This window comes from Protopterus annectens, chromosome 7.part0, assembly GCF_019279795.1.
Source record: "Protopterus annectens isolate FY-2018-M chromosome 7.part0, PAN1.0, whole genome shotgun sequence".
Classification (NCBI taxonomy): Eukaryota; Metazoa; Chordata; order Ceratodontiformes; family Protopteridae; genus Protopterus; species Protopterus annectens.
In genome coordinates this window covers 203854147-203881448 of record NC_056739.1, presented here as the reverse complement: position 1 = coordinate 203881448, position 27302 = coordinate 203854147, and the positions used below count along the sequence as shown (strand labels likewise).

Below are 27302 nucleotides of genomic sequence, written 5' to 3'. Positions count from 1 at the left end.
TAAATAAAAGTATGGAGTCCCTGTCAAACCAATGAAACTCCTGCAGACTAAAAATCTTAACACCTACAAAATACAATAAATGCCAAAGTCAGCTTTAACAAAAAAAATAAAATAAATTAATTAATGAATATTCAGGATCTACTCTAACCACCCCCCCCACCGCCCAAAGTTCTGGCCAACCTTCATTCAGCTCCTAAAATCTAGGAAACCCTTCAAGCCCAATCCCCTACCCACTGAAACAGACTTCAATACAAACTAGATGTTTAATAGCCATTTCCTCAATGCAGCTAGAACACTTACTAAATGCAACTTCAACTCAATCCCACTAACCGAACTTCCACCTATCAGCAAGTTTAATCTTGTTACTGTACAACCTGTACCCATCTCCATGATAAAGCAGTATCTCACTAAACTAAAACTAAGCGCCTTAAAACCAGACAACCTCCCTGTAGAACACCATAAACTAGCTACTGATGCCTCTGGCTAACCTGTCTCTAGCCTTATAAAACAGATGCATACAGTTCTCTCAGTCATGAAAAGAATCCTATATCTTACAAAAAGGTGGCCCCTCTACACCTAAATTCAGACTCACTGCCATAGGCTCTCATTTGTCCAACATTTTTGAGAAATTAATCCACACACCTCCTCTCCCCATCCCACCATGGACTTCAAACCACACAGCACTGTCACTGTTCTTCTATTACCACCACTTACAAGCACAAAAACTACAATTACCTTATATTGTCAGTTCTTGCTTGATTTATCAAAAGCTTTCAAAAGTCTCTCACTCCAAACTACTCTGGCAATTTTCATCTTCCTCCTCTGCTCTAGAATGGTTTAACACCCAATGCACTAACAGGACCCACAGTGTAAAATGCTAACAATCCGGATTTGCCTTATTTCCCATACCAGTCGGAATTCCCGAAGGCTCAAACTGGTCTCCCTACTTTTCAATATACTCATTAAAGATCTTCCTCTTGCCTCCATCAACTTAACTGTTATCTGCACAGCCAAAACAACTCCTGGGCTTCAGATCAACCAACTCTCATGCACTTCCATTAAGGTCTGGCTCAAACAGTCCAAAAAATGTGTTCACCCTCAAAATAAACTTTGACAGGAAAACTAACTTCACTGGTATCATCACTTAATCTCTCAGGCACACAAAACTCCTAGACATCATCACTATTAAAATATAAAACTACCTCCAAGACCAAAAGGTAAAACACTAAAAACTTGATCTACAGGACAAAATCCTATTTCACAGACTGTACTTCCAAATGTGCTACAACTACCTACTTACTTCTCACATTTACATATGCTGCCCCCATCTTCACAAATCCACATTTAACCCTGCTTGCAGAACTTGAGCATTTCTACAATAAAACCAATAAGCTTGTGACCACTGTAAACAGAACCCTTCACTACTGCTGTAAGAGAACTTAACTGTCTTGAATACTCAAATTATCAGCTAGTGTCAACTAAAAATAGCACATAAAATCGTAGACATCCCAGACAGTTGCCCAACCCTTATGAATTTTCTTCAGTGGTTTGCTCCCACAGGAAAAATTCACTCTTCTGATAAATTCCTGAGCTATATTATGCTGTCCAATAGCCGGCCTTATGCATAGGCCAACTAGGCAGCCGCCTAGGGTGCTGCTCTATCAGGGGCGCTTTTCCAGTATTTATTTAATGTATGTAGACCAGGCTGGGGACACCAGGTGGTGTGGTGGTGGTGGTGGGGGCATGGAGTCCTTTTGCCTAGGGCACCAGTTGACCTAAGGCTGCTCTGTCTGTCTCATAACTCCCAGAGTGACTGTTATGTTGCTAAAATCCTGAACTCCTCACACATCTCCAGAGAGCAGAGAGGCAAACCCAACTTCTTAAAGTCCTCACTAAAATCATACGTCAAGAATATATGGATCCATCACTGTACCACTCTCCTGGATAAACCATGTCTACCTTAGATAGCCTCCACTCTATCTAAACTACCTTTTCCCTACATACTTCCATAAGACCTTGTTCTGTATCAATAGCTATCATACCCTTACTTAACCATCTCTTATTTCCCTCTCACTATATTCTGCCCCTTTAATTAATCTCTCTCTCTTAGCCTCCATTCAATATGTTCTCTTTTAAAAACCTCATCCACTCACAAAATTATGGTTTCCAAAATGTAATTATGTTTTACTACAGTGTAATACGCTCTACTGCATGCTTCCAGAATGTGAAATGCTCTACTGGCATTTAAATTAGGTAAATAGAGTCTCCCCATACTCTGGAATAGACTGCCCATACATGTCAAGCTGAGCGCCTCTTTGGCCCTCTTCAAAAAGAACCTTGACGATTGGATGGGAGATAGGAAATTCACCCCAGGGATCACATCAATCACCCTGTCAGACAGGGGACCAGGGAAGTAATTGCCTGGGAATTGTTATGGCTAGGCTTGCATAGGCCCTAGGGCCGATAGCCTGGTACAAACCTATGAACATGCTAATGTTAAGTCACCTGTAATTGCTACTATATTATTACATACTATTATGCAATATCTCACAAAGTTCTATACTTTAGGAAATCAACTATTACTTTCTGACCAAGTATTATACAATGCTCACTCATATCCATAGATCTTTTATCTGTTCATCTGTATACTGTTTTTATTTTATACGTATATTTGTTCAACTGTATGCAGATTATCTCGGAGCCTCCACTGAAATGGGGTTTACAACCCATTCAGACTTGTAACTAAACAAAGAAATAAATAGCTAAAGATAAAACTAAGCCAAGATGCTTGTTGCTTATACAAACTGCCTTTTTATAGTGCTCCAAGTGCCCCAAAACTAAACGGCTTAAAAATTTACCCTGATGTGCCATTCAATAGCTTTATTCAGTTTCTTTTCATACAGGACCCATGTTTTTGCCATATAATGCACCCCCCCCGTTTAAATAAAAATGTTCTGCTATAAATATTGTTGGGACTAAACTTTTCTTCAACGTTAATCCCTGAGGCAAATAAAAACAAACATTTACACACATTAATTCACATGCAAATTGCCTGTCTACAGTAATTTAGCATCTGCAAATGATAACTCCAGAGTTTCCTTTCCCAAAGGCCCCTCAACTTTCATTTCCTCCTCAAAATATTTCCAAACAAGGAGTTAACACAAGCAAAATGAAATTTAGGTGGTGAAATATAAAAAAAGAGCTGCACACTGTCATGCTCTTCTATACTCTACCTGAGCACTATGGCTGGCGTACAGGCGACCATTTGAAATAACAAAGCAGGCAGGACTGCGAAAGCTGAAAGACAATAAAAGAAAATAACAATATTAGTCTCAAAGGTACCACTATAGTTTTATAGGCAGTTACTAGGATAGCTGCTTTTGCAGGCCATTTTAAGCTTAGACAATTTCCCTAGTTGTGCTCAAATTAACCTCTCCCATTCATGTAGAGGTTGGCCTTGCCTATCACATGGTCAATAATTATATCTTACTCCAATGAGAATGAGAAAAACTGGGATTACACCACAGCTAATTTGAGAGGACTCATGCATGGGATTTAGGAGATGCCTCTGTCCATTAGTAGTACAGGAGGCAGCCCTGGAATAATTTTTTGCTTCCTGCAAATAGACCCAAGTTGCACTTGAATATGGACAGGGATTAATTTTGTTTTATATGGAAGGTTATAATAATGCATTTTTGGGGATGTAAAAAAAAGTTTAAACCCATTAAATTATTAATATCAAATGTGGTAATGTGGCGCCCCGGATGTACCTGTAAGAGAGTACACAAAGTCACTGGCTATACGTTTTGTTTACAAAGTAAAGCAGTAACATGTACTCTCACTGAACAATAAAATATAACTAATGCACCCAAAGCCACAGCCTACTGTTTTGCTGCCGAGTACTCTTCTTAGCTCTTCTTTTCTATTATTTCAGTCTGGTTTCCCCATTTATGCAAGAAGAAACAAGCAAATTTACTGTTTCTCTCAGTTTTAATTTCTCCAAGTCTTTTGGGTTTCTAATACCATGATGGGAATGGACCCCATTCCCAAGTCAAAGCACGATTAAAGTTCATGAAATTAGTATTGTTTCACTCTTTGATGTCAGCTAAAAGTGTTCTTCACAGCACCCGCAATGTGCTCAGTAATGACTGCTGCAATTCATATGGTGTTATATGAACTGGTAACATATCTAAATATGATTGTAAATTCTTTTTTATAAGACCTGTTGCTCCTACTACTATTGGAACTGTTTGGGTATCTTTTTTCCACATGACTCTCGTTTCTGTCTGCAGATCCAGGTATTTTATGACTTTGTGTCTCTCTGTACGCAGGACACTGTAGTCACTGGGTGTGGCGATTTCAATGATTAATGCTACTTTTGTCTTCTTTTCTTGGACCACTATATCTGGTTTTCTAGCATCTATCTTTTGAAGTGTTGGTCTTGGGTGATCCCATGTGATATAAACTTCATCATTTTCTATGATTCTTTGTGGCTCTTGTTTCCAGTGTTTTTCCGCCACTTCGATACCGTAATGTTTGCACAAGCTCCAGTGTAACAGTCTCGCCACATTATTATACCTTTCAGTATACAGTCACTCTGCCATTAGTGCGTAGCAACCAGCAACAAGGTGTGTGACCGTTTCCAATTTGGTTTTACAAAACCTTCATATGTCTGTTTCTCCCACACGTTCAAAGGACTTTGTAAACCAGTGTGTATGCAGTCCACTATCTTTGGGCTGTTAATATTAACTTTTATTTCTTGGTTTGAATTTGCCTCTCCTTAACCATTCCTGCATTCGTTCTTGATCAACATCAGGCTCTTCAAGAAGTTTCTTTACTTGCAACTCCATCTATGTTTTTTTTCCACATTTTGTTGCCTTCTCATCTGGTCCTTCACCTTATATTCTTTCTCTTGTTTTTTGGCACATTCAGTTGCTGCCTGGCTTTTATCCACTGCTGGTTTGATTTCCATTCCTGCTCGACATCGATATGCTTCTGCTAAATTAAGCAGAGACGTCATCTTAGATTATTTCTCCTCATGTTTCAAAACATTCACTACATTTGGAGCTTGTGAGGTCTGTAAATGTGTGTGGAGTCTCATGATTGCAGATCTATACATGCAATCAATTTCAGGGAGGCCCATCCCTCCTTCAGAACAGGGAACATAAATCATTTGGTAAGCATGAAGCATCATTCTTATTTTAATATCCAGTCTATCCAACACTTTTTGGGGCCAGTCAATCACTCCAAAACTAAGTTAGGACATGAAGAGCAAATTGATGTATAGCTTGGATCTTATTCCTAGATGTCAATGCTGTTTTCAGGATTAATTTAAGTCTTCTAAAGTACTCCTTACTGAGTTTTATTCGCATTTGTACATGTTTTATTGCTGATCCTTCATCAGTTCTCAAGTATTTATACACTCCCTCTTGCTCACTTTCTTTTACATCACATTCTTGTTCCAAACCAATTCATTGTGCTGCAGTTTTCCTTTTTTAAAGGTTGCTTTTGCACATTTATCAAGACCAAATGACATTCCAATATCATCTGAAAAAGTTTTGACAACCTGCAGCTTGCATTCAGTTCCTCATCTGATGAGCTATACAGTTTTAAATCATCGACAAAGAGAAGATGTCATTAGACTTTGTTGTTTTCTAGGAGCCAAATTGTAGCCATGGTCTAAGCTGCTAAGTAAACGGCTTAATGGATTAATAGCAAGGCAGAATAGCGACGGTGACAAATAGTCACCCTGGAATTTCCCCCTTTGAATTTTTATCCCTGGGATAATAATCTGTCCTTTTTCATGGCTTAATTGCAAAGTGGTCTGCCGCTGTTTCATGGTTACTGTAATGTAGTCAGTGTAGGGTGTATCTTGCTGTTTCTCTGAAAAGAAGCCACTGATGATATAGCATTCAACTTTTGCTGGGTATCTGATGAACAGCATGCACAAAACCCTCCAATTACTACACAAAGATGTACATGTACTCACACACACAAACAACCATCATACATGTAAGTGTTGCATCTTGTTATCTTTGATGAGGTCAGAAAGGTCTACAATCCATTGTCACCCATTCGGTTGAGCCCTACAGACTGAATAAGCAATACTACAACAGCAGCATTAGCCCAAAGATTTAACAAACTTACATTTACACTTCAGTGTAGGGGTGGTTTTGCCTCCAACAAAACAATGCTGGCTGGCTGCGTGTCTGTCCTTCTAGGTCTGACTGCCAAGGTAGCAAAACAGTAGCCAACATACTGTGTATGTGTATATGTATGTATGTATGTACACACATAGTACATGGAGTGCTATGACTATGCTCGGATATTGAGAAAGACAAGTCAGTAAAGCTTTACAATGTTGCGAGAATCTGACCTTAACAAATGTTAAGCACCCTCTGCTTAAGCTGCTAGGGCTGGGTCTGTGCTAGGCAGTAAAATCTGTCACTATGACCAGCATATGACAGCGGCAGAATAAAAGATATGGTTCTACTTGCTGTCTGTACTGATAAGGTTTTTACAAACTTAGAAAGTAGCTAGAAAAAAAATAGGACATGTGTTCGCCTGCATTTCGCCTTAAAAATACAAACTCTGAAACACGAATGTATGCCACTATTCAGTGACTACAATCCTCCGTGATATGTCTAAAAACCACAGACTTTCTGAAGAACAGACCAAATGAGGCAAAAAACCGGACATATGTGAAAAAAATCTGGACAGTCTAGAGGCATGGCAAGGTGAGTGTAAACATGAGGAACTATGTGTTGCAATGCCTTTCTTACAGCACTCGCTAAGTGGCTAAGCACTTTATGGCTTTGAAAGCCAGCAAAGCACTTTTTTTTTTTCTTTTATTACTGTAAGTAGTAGTACCTGGAGCAGATAAAAACTCCATGTACTACAAAGAATTATGTTCTAGTCTCAGATCATAACCCTAAATTATTTATTCTCAACCTGGATGCCAAGATTCACCTCTCAAGCTTTGCTCGGTGGTAAATTTCTTGGCTTCTGTGTCTCAAACACATAATAAATGGGTTATGATCAGCAATCCACTCATAATCCTTTATACTGTGCATTCTTCCCTTAAAATATCTAAACATTGTTCATTTTTCTTTTTGCGCAAAAAAATTCATTTAATATAATATAACAAACGGAGATATTATTCTTTTTGTCTTAATGATTTTAACAAAAATAGTTTCTGAAATGCACACTGTATTTTTGTGCTCTAAAACTCAGCAGGCAGTGTGTTGTGTGTGTGCATTTCCTCTTATTTTTTTACTTTTAAAGCATTTCTTAGCTTCCCAAGCTTACTTATTTGTTGAAATTTTTGACCATGGTAGAAGACTGATCTCACAGGTTCATAGGTTCACAGATAATTACTAAGCTAATGGCACAATAGCCTTTATAAGCCTAGCCAATAATACCCAGGATATGACAATATTATATTTTAATTCCCCATACAATGGGGTAGTATCAGGGTAGTGGGTCTTTGGGTGTTCATAGGTTCACAGATGATTACTAAGCTAATGGCACAATAGCCTTTATAAGCCTAGCCAATAATACCCAGGATATGACAATATTATATTTTAATTCCCCATACAATGGGGTAGTATCTGGGTAGTGGGTCTTTGGGTGTTGGAGCCCCGAGTCATTTTACAGACCGCCTCTGTCCACAAGGGACATGGGTAGTGTGATGTCCCCACTGTGGTCCAGTAATCAAGAAGCTTGAATCCTCACCACTGACACTGGAGAGGGACATGCACTTGGAATACAAATGGATGCACTCTGTATTTCCAGATGGAGACCTCTCTGCAACAAGTACAATTTCCCTTAAGAGCACACAGGGCACACACACTCATCCCACGGTCTGGGTGTCTCTCCCTCCAGGTCCCCAATAAGGGTCTCCACTGGCACTGCTGTGTTCAGCATCCTCTCTGTGAAACCAGTGCTTTGTGTCCCTGCTCCAAGTAGCTGACACACACATTCAGATTTAATTTTCCACACACATGCCTGAGAAAGGCTGGCACAGATTACCCACTCTACCAACTTTGCCCAGCCTATAAGATGGTTTCACTACCACCAGTCAGTTACTATAAGGCTCTTAAAAAGGTGCCCAATTATACTGAGTGAAGTTAATATTAATACAAATGGTAATGTTGACCAAACAGACAGGCTTTCAGGAGTGGTCAGAGTTATTAACAAATAAATATATGCAAATACTCTCAAAAGCTTGAATATTTTTGAAAAAGGCCAAGCCACAATGAAAAGTTTCAATACATTTAATAATAAATTACAAGAGAACAAGAAAATATTAAATATCTATTTACAGTAAATTCCAGAGTTTCAGCTACAGGATATATTAACACCGATAGAAAGTTTCACACAGGTATAGAAAAACAGTACTTCTAATATCACTATATTTTCCTCACTGACCAAAAGAATTACTGTTCCCTGGTTAAGTTACTTACTACTGCAAAGCAAGATGTTGTGGGCAAGTGGTCCTTGTTGTCAGATCCAAGACAGAATGCTGAGAGCAACGACCTAATATCCAATTATTATTTCTGAGTTGATTACACAATGACATCACATCTGGTCATCTGACTGTTTCCCACACTCACCAACACTAGAAGCGGACAGGATTTTAGCACCCATGTGTTACCATGCACACAGTCAGAGCTTTGCTCAGATCTCCTGAAAGTCATAAAACCATAAAACACTTCCCTTCTTCCAACAGGAGCTACCAACTATTCTCTAACACAGACATTGTATCTCTGGCTCCATTCAAAACTGTGGGAAAATATCTTTAGGGCTTAACTCATAAAGTAATTTAATTTCAAGAATATTTTGCAAAGTCAGGTGGATTAAGATTAACCTCTTTGCTTCCAGTATATGCTGTTACAGTGCATACATTTAAACAGTTACAATAATGCACATACATTTCTTTTCCTTCCATAAGGGCACATCGTTGATACATTTTATCACAAGCAAACCTCACAGATACATTTTCATCACGAGCATCTGTACAAATCAGTTTGCTATACAAATGACTTATAATTATTTACAAAATTCCAGCTAGCTGTGCTGGCACAAGTTATACATCCATTACCCTACTTCCCTTGGCATGGCTGGCAGAACTTCCTATCATCACAGGTAGTACAGGTCCCCATCCAATCCATTCATCCAAATTCTTTTTGAAGAGAGTGATTTACAGGCTTTATTTTACGAAGATGGGAAGTTTACTCCACAGGTGAGGTAGCCTTTGAGATAAAACTCTGACTCTCCAGCAAATTCTGTTAGAGTAACAAATAAGGTTCAAGTGAATAGAACAGGTAACCCTCGTATAATCTTTCTTACAAATGTGACATTTTCATCATGGCTAGGTCAGAGAATGCCCTGTAGGTCTGGCATAAGTCACGTCTCAATAAACAATAGGAAACAAAGTACAGGGATATGGCCTTTAGTCGGTCTGTGTAAGACATGTCTTATGCGTTGTATTTTTTTTTTTTAGTAAGATACCTCTGGGGCTACTCCAGCTGGCGTAAAAGCGCCTGGTTAGTTACATGCAGAAAGAAGCACTGTACTTCATTATGGAACTGATGAGTGGAGAGTATAATGGCAAAATGACTTCCGTTGAACTCTATACCATCATCATCATTAACCCCCTTGTTTTTTCTACATGGGGTCAGAGTGTCACGTTAACTGTCGTCATCTCTCTCGATTCACTGCCACACTCCAGCATTCTTCGACACTCATGCCCGACTGTCTCGGACCTTCTCTCACACAAGCCATCCATCTCTTTGCTGGACGCCCTCGTTTCCTCCTACCTTCTTCTCGTCTGTCCCAAATAATCTTCAACAGATTGTCCTCTGCTTTTCTACATGTGTCCGAACCACCGTAATCTGTTCTCTTTGATCTTTTTTGCTCTTGGAGCTAGTTTGGCTTCTGCTCTTATGTCCTCATTTCGTCTGTCCCACAGTGTGCATCTTACCAACCTTCTCAGGCACTTTATTTCCATCACCTCTAGCTTTCTCATCTGCTCTGCCTTTTTGTACACCTTACTTTTCAGCTTCTTTGGCATTCTTCTGTCATACACTACACCTGACACAATGCCAGCTGGCTGCAGCCCCTCCGATTATAACTGACCTCAGACTGCCCTTCTCATCAACCACCCCTCCAAGATACACAAAGCTACTAACTTTCCTTCCATCTCAAGTCTCAGCTTCACTGGATTTGTCCAATTTGCTGCCATTACCACTGTCCTAGATGTACTTAGTTTCATTCCACGTGTCTTAAGTTTTGCATTCCATTTCCCTAACCTTTGCTGAAGTTCTTGCTCAGAGTCTGCCTGTAATGCCACATTGAATGCATACAGCAAGTTTGTTATCTGTCCCCTTCAGAGACCGAACATTGCCCATACTCGAGTCACTGGGTCCTTGCACATAGCCTGCACTAATTCTACCAATGTTTCTGGGACTTCAAACCACTGCAGTAATTGCCCAAATTAGCTTTCTTGGGACCTTGTCATATTCTTTCTCCAAGTTTAGTAATGCTCAATTGGACTCTTTCCTCATCTCTAGCTTCTTCTCAACTATCTGACTCAGTCCAATCATCAAGGCATTTGTACTGCATCCTGATCCGAATCCAAACTGCTCATCCTTCTGTAAGTTGAACTGAAGGATTTCCTCACTACCACAGCTACCTGTTGATCAAAGTTTAGGTTACTATTTACGGTAGAGAGTTGAATTTCCTAACTGGGACCTACGGTAGTTCGGATAATCAAATTGTTCAGATAATCAAACATATAATTGAACCAGATAAAAAAAACTCTAAAATCTTGTTTTTTTTTCTGCGTGCAAGAATACATTTAACCATGCAGTGATTCCAGTGGACAGAAAACTTTTCACACACAAGCTGGCTACATGCTCAAGTGAATACATATAATGTTTACATATTCAGACTATGATTTTTCCTACACAAAAACTTTGGAAGGCTGGTTCTAATAATTGACATTTTGGATAATCGACGTTTGGATAATTGACTCTCTATTGTATCTGCGTTTCAAGGTCTCTCAACCACTGGGTCTACTTTTAGGGTTGTGCTATCAATATTATAATTTGCAGAGATATCAGAGTTACAAAAAGGGATGACTATGCATTTTTTAGCATTTAGTCTCGGGCCATGGTTTTGGCACCAGTTGTCTGTCACTTTTATGCCTGTTTGTAGGATGTCAGCATCATTTGGGATTTCAATGACAGCTCCCAGCTTACAATCATCGAACTTGGTGAGCCAGAGGCCTCCAACACTAGCCTTCACTTCATAGAAGCATGCACCAAACAAGAGAGATCCTAACACTGAGCCCTGTGGGACACTGCTAGTAAAAGTTTTTTTTTTTTTATCAGAAGTGTATTCACCTATCAGGACACGTGCCCTGTCAGTGAGCCAGTATGCTATCCATCTGACGATGTACGGGTTTATGCCTATCCTGTAAGTTTAATTATGATCTCCAAGTGGGGGACTGTGTCAAAAGCTTTGGCCAGGTTTAGAAAACAGGTGTGTACCATTTTACCCTCATCCATGGCCCTGATATCAGAAGTGTATTCACCTGTCAGGGCACATGTCCTGTCAGTGAGCCAGTTTGCTATCCATCTGACGATGTAGGGGTTTATGCCTATCTTGTAAGTTCACCTATGATCGCCAAGTGGGTGACTGTGTCGAAAGCTTTGGCCAGGTCTAGAAAACAGGTGTGTACCATTTTACCCTCATCCATGGCCCTGATGACATTCTCGAAAAAGTCCACCAGACTGAGCAGGCAAGACCTCCTTTTGACAAAAAGTCAAATTGGGTCTGGTCCAGTGTTTGGAGATTTTTTTTTAAGTTGTTATTGATCAGGTCCATGATAATACTTTCCATGACATTGCAGATAAGACTGATCAAGCTTATGGGTCTGTAGTTCACTGGGTCAGCTGATGGGCCCTCTTGTACACAGGAATGACTGTTGCAGTACGCCATTTCTCTGGGACAGAGCCCATCTGGTGGCTGTGGTTAAAGAGGAATTTTAATGGCTCTGATAGATTCTGTTTTAAGACATTTAAGAAGCATCCTGGAATGTTGTCAGGACCCATACAGGCTATGCTTTTGGCTTTAGCAAGCACAGTAAGGACCTGTTCCTTCATAATGAATGGTTGGGAGATGGTTTCAGGTATTTGGGTGTGGTAGGAGGTGATGGGGGGGGGGGGGTGAAGTTTGAATTGAACTTGTCAACCAACAGGTTTGTTGTAGTTTCAGGCTGGGTGTAACTGTTGCCATTCATGATTACTTGGCACACTGCTGAGTCCTGAGCCCCCCCCCCCCCCGAGGTTACGAACATAATTAAAAAAAGTCTTATGATTATCTCTCACCTAGGAGGTGATCTTTGCTTTGTAGTCTGCTCTGTCAGATGTAACCAGCTTTCAAATTTGTTTGTTTAGGCTAGTGAATTTTTTTGTACTGTTTTGTCCATTTCTTCTTGGCTTTAGAGGGGATTTTTTTCCTTTTGTTGAATAGCTTATTTATGCTAAGAGTGATTAATTCTTGCCAGTAATCATAGGTTTGAGTTGGACAGATACTGCTTCCTCCAAGCACGTACGTGGCTGTACAGTGCTTTTATGTACAGCTCAGAGTAGGCATCAGTGTCATCCAAGTTTGGAAGAGCTTGGAAGTTTAAGAAAATGTCACTTAGTTTGAGGTAATTGGCCTTAGCAAAGTTCTTAACAGGTTTGAGGTTTGATGGGGGTTCTAGGTTGGTTTTAATATTAGAGGAGATAATTTTGTGGTCAGATCTTACTAGGGAGGAGTTTATGCACAGGATGGAGCAGCATTCCCCTATGTTAGTGACTAATAGGTCTAGGATATTTGTACCTCTAGTTGGGGGGGCTAACTAGCTCATCAACGCAAACACCCTGGAGCAAGTCCAAAAACCTCTGAGAAACAGAATTATGAGTTGTACAAGTCTTCCAGTTTATGGAGAAGTAGTTGAAGTTACCCGTAAGTATGGTGTTAGACTGAATGTTAAGAGATTCCAGAAGGTTTACGTAGAGGTGTGGTTTTCCAGGCTCCTGTTAGGGGATCTGTAGCTAGCAAGTATATGATAGGGGGTTGCACTTACAGTTAGATGGGCATGGAGCATCTCAAGAGAGTCATGTTTTTGGACCAGTCTAGTAGTGTACTTGCCCTTACACTGAGACACCTTCCTCCCTTTGTTTTATCCTGAGCTGCGGGGGATTGAAGTGTATGAAAGACATTGTACCCTTTGACAACCAGGGTGCTTTCCATGGTTCAGAACTATGTTTCCGTGACTGCACATACATCTACATTCTTCAGGGTGAGGAGTGCTTCCAGGGAATGCAGTTTTTTTTTTGTTTAAACTCCTAGCACTGAGCAGCAATAATTTTAGGTAGTCGTGAGTGATACTTCTTATGTTGGAGAGTTTAACAACTTGGCACGGCCTAAAAAAGGCATTATGGATATAGATACAGTATTTGCCAGTATCCGGAAGCCAAGCGGTAACAACTGAAAACCATCTCTGGAAAATCATCATGGTCTGCCAATCACATCTCCCCAGGCTGACAGATACTGGATCCCCTTGTTGAGACACCAGAAACTAAGCCAATTGTTGAAGTCAATCATTTTTTGTTGGTATTGTGGCATCATCATTGGTGAAGACAGGACTCTATTCAAGACTAGATTCAAACTTGCCTGGGACACACATTCAGAGAACTCCATCATATCTCTTCATTTTGTCCAGTGAGGTACATCTTAGGTCGTTTACTCCCACATGGACTATGAACATATCATGCTAGTACTTGTGGTTTAAAGACGTAAGTGCATGTGTGAGCTGGCGGATCCAAGCTCCAGACAGCTCACTGTGATCTTCTTATTTAGCCTGGTAAGGGAGACATCAGTATGTTTTACAATGGAATCCCCAATAACTAGAACATTTGGCTGGGTGGTGTGTTGGGCTTGGAAGGTGGGCTACTATGATTTTCAGAGTTATGTGCTGCGGAAGGTACTATCCTTTTTGAGTGTGTGCAGGGCCATTGAGAGATGCTTTTAGGAGGTCTTGGAGGTTTGGTAGATTACATCTGAGTACCTCCGCATATGTGGGTCTGTGCATTTGTTCCTTAATGTTGGTAGTGAGTGTTTTGGGTGTAATGTTGACAACCTGGTTTGCATTTTTAATGCGTTTATGTAAGCACTTTACCTCCAATGGCATTGTGAATCTACATCTCTTGCACACCGTTTGTCTGTTCTAAAATGACATAGTTGTCAGTGAACATGAGGCAGTTATTACACTCCCTCAGGATTCCCATATCCACCAGGCCAGAAAAAGACATGACAAGGATGCACCTATCTATTACACCAGATCCTTAGTAGATAAGAAGTAGGAGGTAAGAGTCACTTAAAGATCTACGTGAGAGTGTTTAGTAGTATACTATAAGACGACATACAGTGGTGCTGCTCTCTGAACAAACTGACAGTGCTTCAGTGGACCAAATGGTGAGACTTAGACTTGGCATTATTTTTTTTTTTGGTATATGCTGCTACAAGACTGACCAGATGCTACGAGTCCCAAAACATATCAGACTTTATTTGATCTAGTTACAGCTGCGTGGTTTTAAAGCACATGCGCTACTAATCTGTTATATGCCTCTGTTTATTGAGACACTTTTGTCTTCTTTCCTTAACGAAAAGAGGTAATTTGCTGGTGTTCTGAACATTCTGGTAGCTTATGATTAAATTTACACTTGTAATTTTTTTTTAAGTGCAGCTTTTAAATTATACAGCACAACAGAGCTTCCCGTTCCACTTAGCTGGGCTGCTGCTATATGTTGAATTTCCTTGTTACACACTGCTACCAGAGTGGACTGAGCACTTCTCACCTGATTCAACCTTGCTACCAGTCACAAAGATAGGAGAGGAGTGTTTACTTAGTCCAATTCCTCTTGTGTGCTTTTAAAAGTCCACTTACAGCTCAACTGCAAGTACTGTTTATTGTGCTAGAGTTTTGTTCATTCCTTTTATAGTCAGAGTAGGAAACATGCTGGTTTTCAGTATGCTCTACTTGTTCCAGGTTTAATTCACCACTGGTTTTCTGATTGGCTGGGTGTGGCTTGCAATTGTAGTTTTTAAACAGTGCTGCACAGCAAGACCTGCTACTCTAGTTAGCTGGGCTACACTGCTGCATTTCTCTACGACACAACCTACTAGTTCTAACCGGATTTGACCTTTTTCCATAGGTAAATGTTAGGGAAAACTGCACTGTACACATTCAGTCGATTTGTTTTAAAGTGTTTATAATTGTTATATATATTCGTTACATTCATCTTGGTGCCTCACCTAGTCTGTACAGTTGGTAAAGTTGTTATTGGTAAGCAAAACTTTGCTTCAAGCTGTTCTGCACTGCTTACCTCTGTTTTGTGTTGAAAGAACACCCTGTTGTTCCCAGATCAGCTGTACTGCCTAGAGTGCTGCTCCTGGCTGTTCATAATTTTTTATTCCTGTAGGTCAGCTGATCTGATATTAACAGCTCCTTACTGCAATCAGACCAAATCATAGCCATTACCAACAGGTACTGACACCTGCATTAGCCTTTGCACTTTAGGCTACTTGTCTAATGTTTTGATGGTTTTATCCAAGGGAGGTACAAAACACACTGCACCTTCTCTGATTCTTCTGCCCAAAAACAAGTCTGGAAAAGCACAACAGTTTTTAATTCAATAGCCTGGAGCCAAGTTCTTATAGTAGCTCTTCACATGTGCAATAAGGAAACTGTGTAAAAAGCATCAATTGTGTCACTACAAATCCATAGCGGCCACTCAGCATTAGGCCTCCTCACCAAACACAAAGCCCATTCAAACGAGGGCAACAACAAGTTATATTCGTTCAGCTTCCAGACAAACCAAATATGAAGTAATGTATGATGGATGCAGGTTGGCATCTAGCACAACTCATTCCACTTTACAGAATATTCATCCTTTCTTACCCAGATGAACACCTCAAGTTCAACATCCTCCATATTCAGCAAAATATAAAGAAAACGCACCAAAAGCTGGGTATGCTATACAGGAACAACCGCTTCCTCTCCTCCTCTACTAGGCATACTCTGGACTCTACTTACCTCCTTCCCTGTCTATTGTATGGTGCTCCTCTATTAACCAACCTATCCTCCACCATCACTTCCAAACTCGAAAACTGTTATAACAAAATTTCCAAATTTGCCACCAAAGCCAAACTTTGCACCCATCACTGTATTCCCCTCCAATGTCTAAATTGGTTAGAACTCACAAATCACCTGGACCATCTCCAACTTACCACAGCTCATAGGCTAATATTTAATCCAACCACATGCCCCACACTGACAAACATCCTTCTCCCTTATACCCCAAATAGAACTCTTCAGATCTGAACTCCAACATTTAATTACTGTCCACAAACCTAAACGTCCTGCTGGACAACTTCTCCTCTCCTTCTCCCTAGGTAAAAAATGGAATTCTCTCCTGTCCACTCTAAGGACAATGTCAAACACAGACAACTTCAAAACTCAGCTTCACACCTACCTCTCTTCTAAATGGAAATGTAACTGCATTCTCCCTACCTAGATCTCTTATAAGTAAAAGCCCCTGGGAGGTTATCCTCCTGTGTTCCTAAGCTCCGTATAGCTTGCTATATGTTTCCACAGCTAAATCCCATATGATCGCTTGCATCATGTATATATTGTAAACAGCCTTTGACTGGACTGTGTGAATAATTTCATTAAAATTAATCTGTATTTTATAATCCATAGGATAGTTTTGCTATGGGCAAAACTGTTCATGCTTTGTACTGAATTTGATATGTATTTGTGCTTGTAACTTTTTATTTTACTTGACTGTTATCTAGTCTGTAACCTGTACTACGGAGCTTTTCTCCCCAGGCCTCCACTGAAAATGGGCTCTTTGGGTCCAGTGGACTTCCCCGGTAATCAAACTGGAAATAAATAAATAAATAAATAAAACACAGTGATATAAAACTAAAATCAGAGCATCTAAACAAAATTTCTCTTTTTAGGGAAAAATACTCATTTATGACTAGCTGTGTTTACGGAAGCATCACTAGGTGAATTTTCCTGACAGATGGGATTCAAGTTGAACATTTCAATGCTTTGATGGGAGAAAATGCAAAGCTCTCACCTAACTACTGGAAGTTGAAAAAAATCCACAGGGTTGTGTGTAGTATACTTAGAGAGACTTTCCCCTTAGTAGATGGAATTAACAATGCAATATTCTTGCAAGACTGTTATCACAGTTCTGTCTGGTTGATATTAAGCAACTGTGGTCTCCATCATGTGAGTCACTGGTAACTGTTCGTTGGTGGATGTAAAATCAGTCCATCAAAGCAGTTTTAGAAAAGAGGCTGAACCTACAGACAAGTAGCATGAAGTAGCTCATTCAAGCCACTAAAATTCATCATTACTTCAGGACAGTAGCAATTAATCTGTCACAGACTGTTTACACATGAAAAGGAGTTTCACCTATTCTGTTGAAAGCATGAAACAGACAGAACAGCATTTAGAAAACAGATGTAAGAACTTTTCATTTTTACTCACGTGAAGTTTCGCAGCTTTTTTGTATACCCTTCAATATGTTATGACTCTGTCATTCAGAGCTAATCCTTCTACAACTCGTTTTCACATTTTTACACATGGGTTGGGGTGCGACTTCAAAACTGACAATCATCTTGAGCCACTGTTCACACCATCCAGTGGCTAGCCCTGCCGCAGCTGTTCTTCTATACCACACATTTGCATGCACATGCTCCCCATGGCCAATTTAGAGTATCCAATCCATCTACTGCATGTCTTTGGAATGAGGGAAGAAACCAGAGGACCCAGAGAAAATCCACACAAACACAGGGAGGGCATGCGGACTCCACACAGAAGGAAGGCCTTCCAGCTGAGAATCAAATCAGTGAACCTCTTGTTGAGAGGTGACACTGCTATATGCTTTGCCACTGTGCTGCCCTTCACTCATTCAGAACTAATGTCTCTCTGTAATGTGAACAGTGACAACTGACTTGGTGAGGGAGACAATGCATTTTGATGGAAGCCATTTGCAGTTTTTTGTTTCAGTTTACAGACTAGCATTTACTGAAAACGTCAAGAACTGAAGCTTCTCATCAGAAATATTTCTGCGAAAAGCATATAAAAACATGGTGACGTTAGAATGGCTGACCTACAGTTTTGCAAGTTCATTTAACTACTGTGGGAAACATGGAAATGATGCCACTGTGTCTAAGGTGTTAGAGTAGCTCACTAGAACCAACCAAGAAATGATGAACTCAGCATATCAGCAAGCATTAAAGGAGTGACTCTAAATACTGAAATGCTGGATTAATTCTGGCTGGTAACAATGACAACATGGTATTTGTATGGTGATTACAGTAAGCTGGCTTCTTTAGAAGCTATTGAAAGCCACTCATTTACTCGTGCAATGAAGGAGGATAAGGGACCAACTCGTGTTCACTGTAAGTTTGTTTGTGTCTTTCGGCTTTTCCCGGTTAGGCGTCGCCACAGCGGAACTCCGGTCCGTTAATGATTGGTAGTTGATTTTTACGTGCCGAGTTACCAGCCCTGACACACAACCTTCAACGAAGGTATGCCCATTCACGCATGTCTCCACACAAAAGACGCTCTAGCTGAGAATCGAACCGGACAGCATCTTACTGTGAGGCGACAACGCTACCGCAGCACCACCATCGTGTTCACTGTAAGTGAATGTGACAAACAAAAATCATGTATTTAGGCAGTTAAGCTAAGATACAAAGGTGCCTCATATTAATTCCAAATAAAAAGTTTGTGTAGAAGAAAATACCATGCGCAGCATGCAATTATGTCTTTGCACATACCATCAGTAAAAATTCTTTTGACATTAGCTATTAAATGTGCAGTGGATATGGATGGCTTTGGCCTCAGTATCACATCAATTCAGAGCCTGAAGATATAGAAGAGCTCTGCCAAGGCACTTCTTACTTTTTTACAAAAGTGTGGATACAACACCAGACTAAAGTGGTACATAAAAAGAGTACACAAGCTTGGTCAACTATTCGAAGTAATGTCAAATGCCCAGTAAAATAAACAAACAACTGCAAGTAGTAGTCAAATGCATATTTAGTATTTATCTTGTTTAAAAGGATATAAAACTGTGTTTTTCAACACCTTCCTAATATTAATAGGAGAAGAAAGGGGTGCATGTTTTAACCAATGTTACTTCCATCATTTAGTAAATGTGGAAGGACAAACCATGTTATTGCACAATGTGTAGCATGCGTGTAGGTCAGTTCAAGTGACTGAAGACAGAGGGATAAATGGGTCATGGCCCTCAAAACTATCCTCAATTTCACAGGCAGAATGTTTCTGATTTTGGACAGTTACATATAAAATGTATGTGTTTCTATCAAACCGTTGAGGATTACAGTCACTAAGTAACCTTGGGACCTAAACCTTGTCACCACAACAAACAGAACATGCCGGAGGGATAGATTCCTGTCCCAGAGACTTCCCATACTCTGGAATAAACTACCTATCTATATCAAACAAAGCTCCTCATTAGTACTCTTCAAGAAAAATCTGATGATTGGATGGGAAATAGGAAATTCTCCCCGGGGATCACTTCTGTGACTTTGCTCGATAGTGGCACAGGAAAATAATTTTCTTGGGTGGCAAAAGCCAGGGTATCTTTTTGGCTGGGCTTGTATAGGCCCTAGGGCCGATAGCCTAGTACCGAACTATGAACATCAGACACTTCAGTTTAATAACAAACTAATCCAAATGGATAAAACACTCGACACATAAAATTACACTAGACACGTAAAATTAAAAAAAAAAAATAAAACAGACACCAAGGACTAAAACGTAGGTCTTCACTTTTTTAATGAAACACAGAACCAAATAACTAAGCGCTTTCACCAGACATAAACCGCTGGCTTCCTCAGAGTCATTTGGTGTTCTAAAGAGAACATTTAAATATACAAACAATTAAAAACATCATCATTAGTCAATATAAATTTCCACCAAACTCGTGTTGCTATAGTAACATTAAAGTGAAAATCAAATAAAAACAATAAAGCTTCTAACTTGGGACACTAAGAAGGCAGAGTAACCAATATTGTAACACACAAATTTTATATTGTGAATAGATAACCAAGCTAATATATTATTTAATAGTTAAACCATATTGCAACAAAAATCAATGCTATTCCTGCAACTAAGAAAAACATTATCTATTTTGTGTCACAAAATTAAATCTGATTTGCCTTTAGCTTTAAAACAGGCATCAAGAAAACACCATCATTCAAGCCAGGTGGCTTCAAGGCATTTAGCCTAAGTTGCCAAGTTGTTTCCAAGGCTCTGAAACTAGGACTTAAGGTCACGTTGTACAACATTGTTACCATGACTAGCGTTAATCCTTTGCTTTGATTTTGTTGCTTTGCTACAGCACTACTATAGGAAGTCGATGCTACGTTGCCATTGCCCAACCCGCCGCTAATCGGTGAATGGAGTGTAAATAGTTCAATCTGTGAGTTAGTGGGACTGCTAGCACTCACTTCTCGCCCTTCAGCCACCACACCAGTGTGGAGCTTTGTTTGTATTAAAATACAATGACAGGGCCCATGAACTTGTAGCATGCTTGAGGAATGGTTGGAAATTCTGTTTAAATGATAACAACAAGGAAATTTTGGGCCAAGAGCCATCGACAGTTTACAGTAGAGGGAACAACCTAAAAGGCATTCTTGAAGGGGAAGCTATGGCCAATGGTAGAAGGATGTCACTCATGAAAAAATGTGGCATGTGTAGACGTTGTAGGTATATTAATGACAGTTTATATCTGTGTGTAAACTACTACAAGTACACTATTTCATGTCCAGGGATATGCAACCGTAATACTAGGAGTATTGTATATGTTGCATCCTGTATTTCATGTGATGTTTTTTACGTATGTAAAACCATTCGCAGACTACGGGACAAGATTTCAGAGCACTTGAGGTGTATCAACAGAAGTGCTGAACATAACACACTCTACTCACACAAAAAAAGTAAGAAATTTAAAAAGTTTGTATTTTTTGTTATAGATAGAGTTGTTACTAGTGAAAGAGGGTGTGACACCAATAGTAAAATTGGTGCCTTGGAAACAACTTGGCAACTTAGGCTAAATGCTTTGAAGCCACCTGGCTTGAATGATGGTGTTTCCTTGATGTCTATTTTAAAGCTAAAGGCAAATCAGATTTAATTTTGTGACACAAAATAGATAGTGTTTTTCTTAGTTGCAGGAATAGCATTGATTTTTGTTGCAATATGGTTTAACTATTAAATAATATATTAACTTGGTTACCTATTCACAATACAAAATTTATGTGTGTTACAATATTGGTTACTCTGTCTTCTTAGCATAGGATGTCCCAAGTTAGAAGCTTTATTGTTTTTATTTGATTTTCACTTTAATGTTACTATAGCAACATGAGTCTGGTGGAAATTTATATTGACTAATGATGCTTTTAATTAACCAATTTTTGACAAGGTTTTTGTTGGTCTATTAACTAATTAACTAGTTGATTGTTTGAATATTTAAATATTCTCTTTAGAACACCAAATGACTCTGAGGAAGCCAGCGGTCTATGTCTGGTGAAAGCACTTAGTTATTTGGTTCTGCGTTTCATTAAAAAAGTGAAGACCTATGTTTAGTCCTTGGTGGCTGTTTTATTTTTTTTTAATTTTACGTGACGACTTTAGTTTAATATATCATACCCTTCAGTAAATGTATGCTACATCAAAACCTGTTATTCTAGCAACTTTTTTAAACTACAGAAAAACAATATTTAAATTCTACCCCTAAATTGGGGCCTTTGCCTCATTACTTTTTGGCTTTGTCCCCAATTCTTGTTCCTGTACATAGCCTGCACCAATTCTACCAATGTTTCTGGGTATTCGAACCACCGCTGTACTGTCCAGATCAGCTTTCTTGGGACCTTGTCATATGCTTTCTCAAGTCTAGGAATGCCCAGTTGGACTCATCTCTAGCTTCTTCTCAACTATCTGTCTCACTGCAAACACCGGGTCAGTTGTGTTGCATCCTGATCTGAATACGAACTGCTCATCTCCAATCTTACATTCTACTACTCTGCGTATCCATTTATTAATCACTCTCGCCAGAACGTTTAAGCAATGTGATAGGAGTCTGATGCCTCTGCACTGCCCACAGTTGTGGATGTCCTCTTTGTTCTTGTACACTGGTACGAATATGCTTATTCTCCAGTCATCTGGAATATGCCGCTCTCTCCACATTGCTATGAGTACCCTCGGGAGCCATTTCTTCCCTGTCTTACCCATCACCTTTATCATATCTGATATGACCTCATGTGAGCCTACTGCTTTCCCTGACTTCATTTTCCTTAGTGCTATTCTTACTTCTTCTGGGGTGGAACTCCTCTTCTTCTCCCATCATAGGCTGCTTCTGGGGTAGTACAGCTTCTGTGGGATTGTTTTCATTCAGAAGCTGCTGGAAATACTCCTTCCATCTGCCTTTGATGTCCTGTGGACTGGTGAGCAGGTTGTTGCTGGCATCCCTTATGAAGGGTGTGACGCCTGTGCACTGGCCAGTACTCAAAGAGGCTCAGTCCTCACCACTAACGTCAGTGAGGGGCATCCACATTGGGAGGATAAGTACACACACAGTAAAGTACAATTTCCCTTAAGAGCACACAGAGATCACAGTCAGTCTGGGGCTGGTTTATCCCTTTCTCTCCAGATCCCCAATAAGACTCCCCACTGGCACAGCTATAGGGTCCAGATCTCAGCCTAGTGGTAAAGCGAAAACCTCCAGCACCCTCTCAGTCCAACCAGTGCTTCCCATCCTTGCCCAAGTAGCTGACACACACACACTTTGAAATCTGAGTTATATACAAAAAAAACAGAAACTCCTGGGGAAGGCTGGCACAGGTTCTCCAGCTATGCCCCCTTCTTGCCCAGACTATAAGGTTGAAATCACTGCCACCAACCACTACTTATCAGCTACTAATAAGGCCCTTCCCAAAGGGTGACCAATTACACTGTGTAATATTACTTTTATACAAACAGTAAGTATGACCCAGGGCTAAGACTATTCTGGAGTGGCTTTGTACAGTATCGCCAAATACATGCAAGTACTCTAGAGCTTAAATTATCTCTACACAAAACAGCCACAGTTGAAAGGTTTAAAAAATAATTAATAATAAAAAAACACAACACAATAATTGTTACTTCAACACAATGACATTACAGAGTTAAGAAATCACAGGAAATACTTTAATACAATATTGTAGGATAGTCTAACATTAATATAGAAAACAGCTAGACTAATCTGTCTAAATTCCTATCTAACTCTAAGAGAAATCATTGTTCTAAATGGTACTTACATACAGAGCAAGCAAGTGCTGGTGAGTGGATGTTCTTACTAGATTCAAGACAAGATACAAAATGCTCAATCCTTCTCTCAGAGAAAGTCTTAAATTGATAATACAGTACTGCTGACATCTCACATTACATCATTTTTATCACTTCTCCTTTAGTTCCCAGCCTTCAGAAACTCAAAATTGACATTTCTTTGTAAGCTGCACCTGCCGGGAAACCACAGAAATAAAAGACACTTTTACATGTGAAACCTAGTAATTATCTATGTCTTAAGACAACAGAAAGAATTTCCTAGCCCAGAGATCCTGTCTCTGAGCCTGAGATAAAACACAGTTGTAAAATTCTTTACTTAACAGCTTTCTTACAGCAGGGTGCACTGTGGTAACATTTTTGAAGCTCAGTACGACATACAGTTCTCTTTACATTTGTAAAACAAGCCTATGGATTATATTAATATTTACAATGACATAGAATTTTCTGGCTGGGCTGCCATCCTTAATAAAGGGTGCCTTTCTGTCTTTGCCTTGCTAGCTCGTATAGTTTCTTTGTACCACCACTGAGTCACTTTCCAGAAGTTAGTAGAGTGCCTCCGATTTGCTACTGCAACTCCTTTCTTAGCCTCTTTGTTACCCAACCAGTATTCCTTCCTAGCCTGGTCAGTCTTTTCTATCTCCCATTTTTTCCTGCACTCCTCCTTTTTTTGATCACTTCCTGGACTTCTGCATTCCATCACCAGCTTTCCTTATGTACCTTATTTCCATGCCTGGCATGGCCACATATCTGTTCTGTAGTCCTAACAAATGCTGTTTTGAGGCAGTGCCACTCTTCTTCAACTCCACCCATTTCCACACCTTCTTGGGATGCTAGGGCCCTGAGTAATTCCTTGAACTGTTGTACTCTCTCCAATCAACTTCCAGGTCTTCAGCCTGGTCTCTGTTGACCTTAGAGCCTTCTCTGACCACTGCTTGCAGCTGATTGTGGCAACCAGTGGTTTACGCTGTGGGCCGACTGTTTTACTGGGGATGAATTTTAATTGGCGATAGTATAGTTTACTGGCTCACCAGATGCGCAGTAGCAAGCATCGCCCAAAACCCTCCCCCGTTGTGGTACGTCACTAGGAAGTATTCAATACTCATCTGGTGTGAATGAATATTTATTATGTTTCCGAACTGTACGATGCCACAATTTTTTTTAGAAGTATGCCTGTAATCATATTTAGATCTGTATATTTATAGTACACCTTTATTATCTCGCTTAGTACGAACAGCTGGATGTTAGGATCACCTTGGTTTGGGTCCTATTGACTGTAACCTTATTATTGCTAAATTGTATACGTGGACAGTAACTACTGACTTTTGAGTGCATTAGTTAAGGTCATACTGCGAGCATAATACACTGCTGAAAGTGCTGCTTTGTTTCTTTGCATATGTTAGGGCACACTTTTTGTAGACATCGATGTTCTAGTTTATGCAGACTATGCTGGTAACACAAACATTTAGAACAATTAGAAGGTAGTGGCTGGTAAGCTGCTCAGTGATGCATGTGGAACTTGCAGGCATAAATCAGTTTTATGGGACGGTGGGGAAAGATTTTAATTCTGGTTAAGTAGGACTGCCATGATGTCTTTCTATTAGGTGGGGAAGGACAACGAGAGCTTACTGCACATATTAACGTTCTGCTGTATAGCCATGTGATAATGCAGATTTGGTCAGAAAAAATTCATTTTGTCAATACAGGTTTCATTTAGGTTCAGTATGTAGTGGGATGTACAGTTTCCCAACTGCATAGGATTGTGGGTGACTGTCTCATATGAAAAACATTGCTTTAATTTCTAACTGGGGAGTAAAGAACTTTTGATAACTTGTTTAGATGAAACTGCACTAAAACTCTGCATGTGATTTTTTTTAATTATTTGTATGCATGACGTCACTGCCTAATATGAATTGTATGTCAATCATGCCTCATTTCATATGCATTTTTTCATGCCAATCACCGGAGCCACGCCCACTCCTGCGCAGAACTGAAGGTGAGCCAGTACACTACACTATCGCCTTTTAATTCCTACATGTATGATCTTAATTTCTATCTGGGGCAAGAGCTTGCAAACACCAGGTTCAAAGTTGACACACTACCAAATGCCTTACAATTGTAACTAGAGTGCATGTTTATCCCCCTTTCTGCTCCAATCTCCAGGATTCCTTCTTCCTTCTCCAGGGCAATACTCGCCTGTCACATTGCAAGCTGTATTCTTGCTCATATTTACATGTACAGACTGCACCACACAGACCATCATTTCGAACATAACTGCAATACCTAAACCAGACCACTGTCATATGCATAACATTCTCCATTAAAACAATATGACCACCACCACTTTTCAGTGGAAGGCAGAAATCAGTATGAAGTCTTAGAATGACAGCTTCAGAGTTTTTAAACAAAGATAAGACAATACAATTCCTAATGCTACTCTTGGTCATTCGCATTAATCTGCCTCATCTTCATGATCTTTAGTTATAAATAATACAGCACCATATATCTGGTCCATACCTCTCAAGTGCACCTCATTATGAGGAACGTTCTTCTTTTGGGATTTTTAAAAAGGTCATGATCCTCAAAGTTCCACTAAAGGGTCTGTCACACATGCAGTGTGTTAATTTTTTTATGGATATCCATGGTAAATAGAAATTAATTGTATTACTTCATTAAAAGAATTATTTCATACGTAAAAATATCACACTTTAACCATTCCTATGAGCTTCTTAGGTTAAGTTGTTAGTAAGTGCTTCACATTTTGCCCATTTGTTCCACATTATGCGAAGTAGTGTTCCTCGATGGAAGGTTGAGAGCTATGATCTGGTCACTAAAGCTCCACATACTGTTTAAAAAAAAGAAAATGGCACGCACAAGCAATAAAGTGCACTGTGTAATCACAGTTGCTGGACAGAAGCTGCCTGAACGCCTACTTTAACACTACTCAATCTGCTTATCAACATCTCCAGCCAACGTACAGAATAAGTGAAGTGACTGCAAGCATTCTGAATGCATTTTTTTTTCAGCTACCAAAGACAGTCCAGCGGTCTGCTTCTCCACTTTACTGGCTAACAAATTGGTAAAACTCATAAATGTCACCAGTAAATAACGTATCACTAACTAATGTAGAATTTCTTACAGATTCTGTAAAGCAGCATGCACTGGGAAGAAAACGCAACTCTGATCATAAAACCCTTCCTCTTTAGCCCCTACAAGCACCTCGTATTACTTACTTACTGTGCGTTAACAAAACAGCTACCTACCTCCACTGATCTCTTACTTACCCTAAAGCTATGGTAGGTGTCACCACCTGCAGAGCTCGCTGGCAAACAGCTGGAGTCCAACGAACACTTTGCATCATCGTCAGTTTTCCTTTTCTGTTTCTTAACTTTCTGAAGATCACAAAGCTACTAACAGTCTATTACCTACAACCTCCAGCAACGGACAGTTACAGACAGGGAAAGGTCATGTTCGCGTCCCGGAAGAGATAAATAACGACGTTTTTCTGCACTACGTAATGGCTGTGAGTTCTGGGACTTGTAGTCCACGCGTGTTTGCTTTATTTCCCATTGACCTTGCTTGCTAAGGGAATACTGCTGTTGGGCATAACTGTCATGTGTACTTCATTCGGAGGAATGTTCTTCATTTTTAGTCTGAAAAGGTCAAAGTTCCTGGAACTTTCTCATTAAAAGAGTCTGTCACACATTCAGACTTAAGATTTTTTTTTTACAGAAATCTATGGCAATTTTATTTATTATTTATTTTATTTTACATTTGTTGACCAGGAAAGTCCGACTGGACACAGATCCATTTTCAG

At 39.8% G+C, this 27302-nt stretch overlaps 1 protein-coding gene across 1 annotated transcript in view; it reads right to left on the bottom strand.

The window, feature by feature from the left end:
- ACADVL (acyl-CoA dehydrogenase very long chain) overlaps nucleotides 1-26962 on the bottom strand; it is an 808259-nt gene extending 781297 nt beyond the window's left edge. The window contains exons 1-2 of the mRNA XM_044076702.1: nucleotides 26770-26962; nucleotides 3234-3297 (exon numbers count right to left, since the gene is read on the bottom strand). Coding sequence (XP_043932637.1) covers nucleotides 3234-3297; nucleotides 26770-26846 — 141 coding nt within the window. The 5' untranslated portion in view covers nucleotides 26847-26962. The remainder of the gene's footprint in view (nucleotides 1-3233; nucleotides 3298-26769) is intronic.
- Nucleotides 26963-27302: the final 340 nt, after the last annotated feature.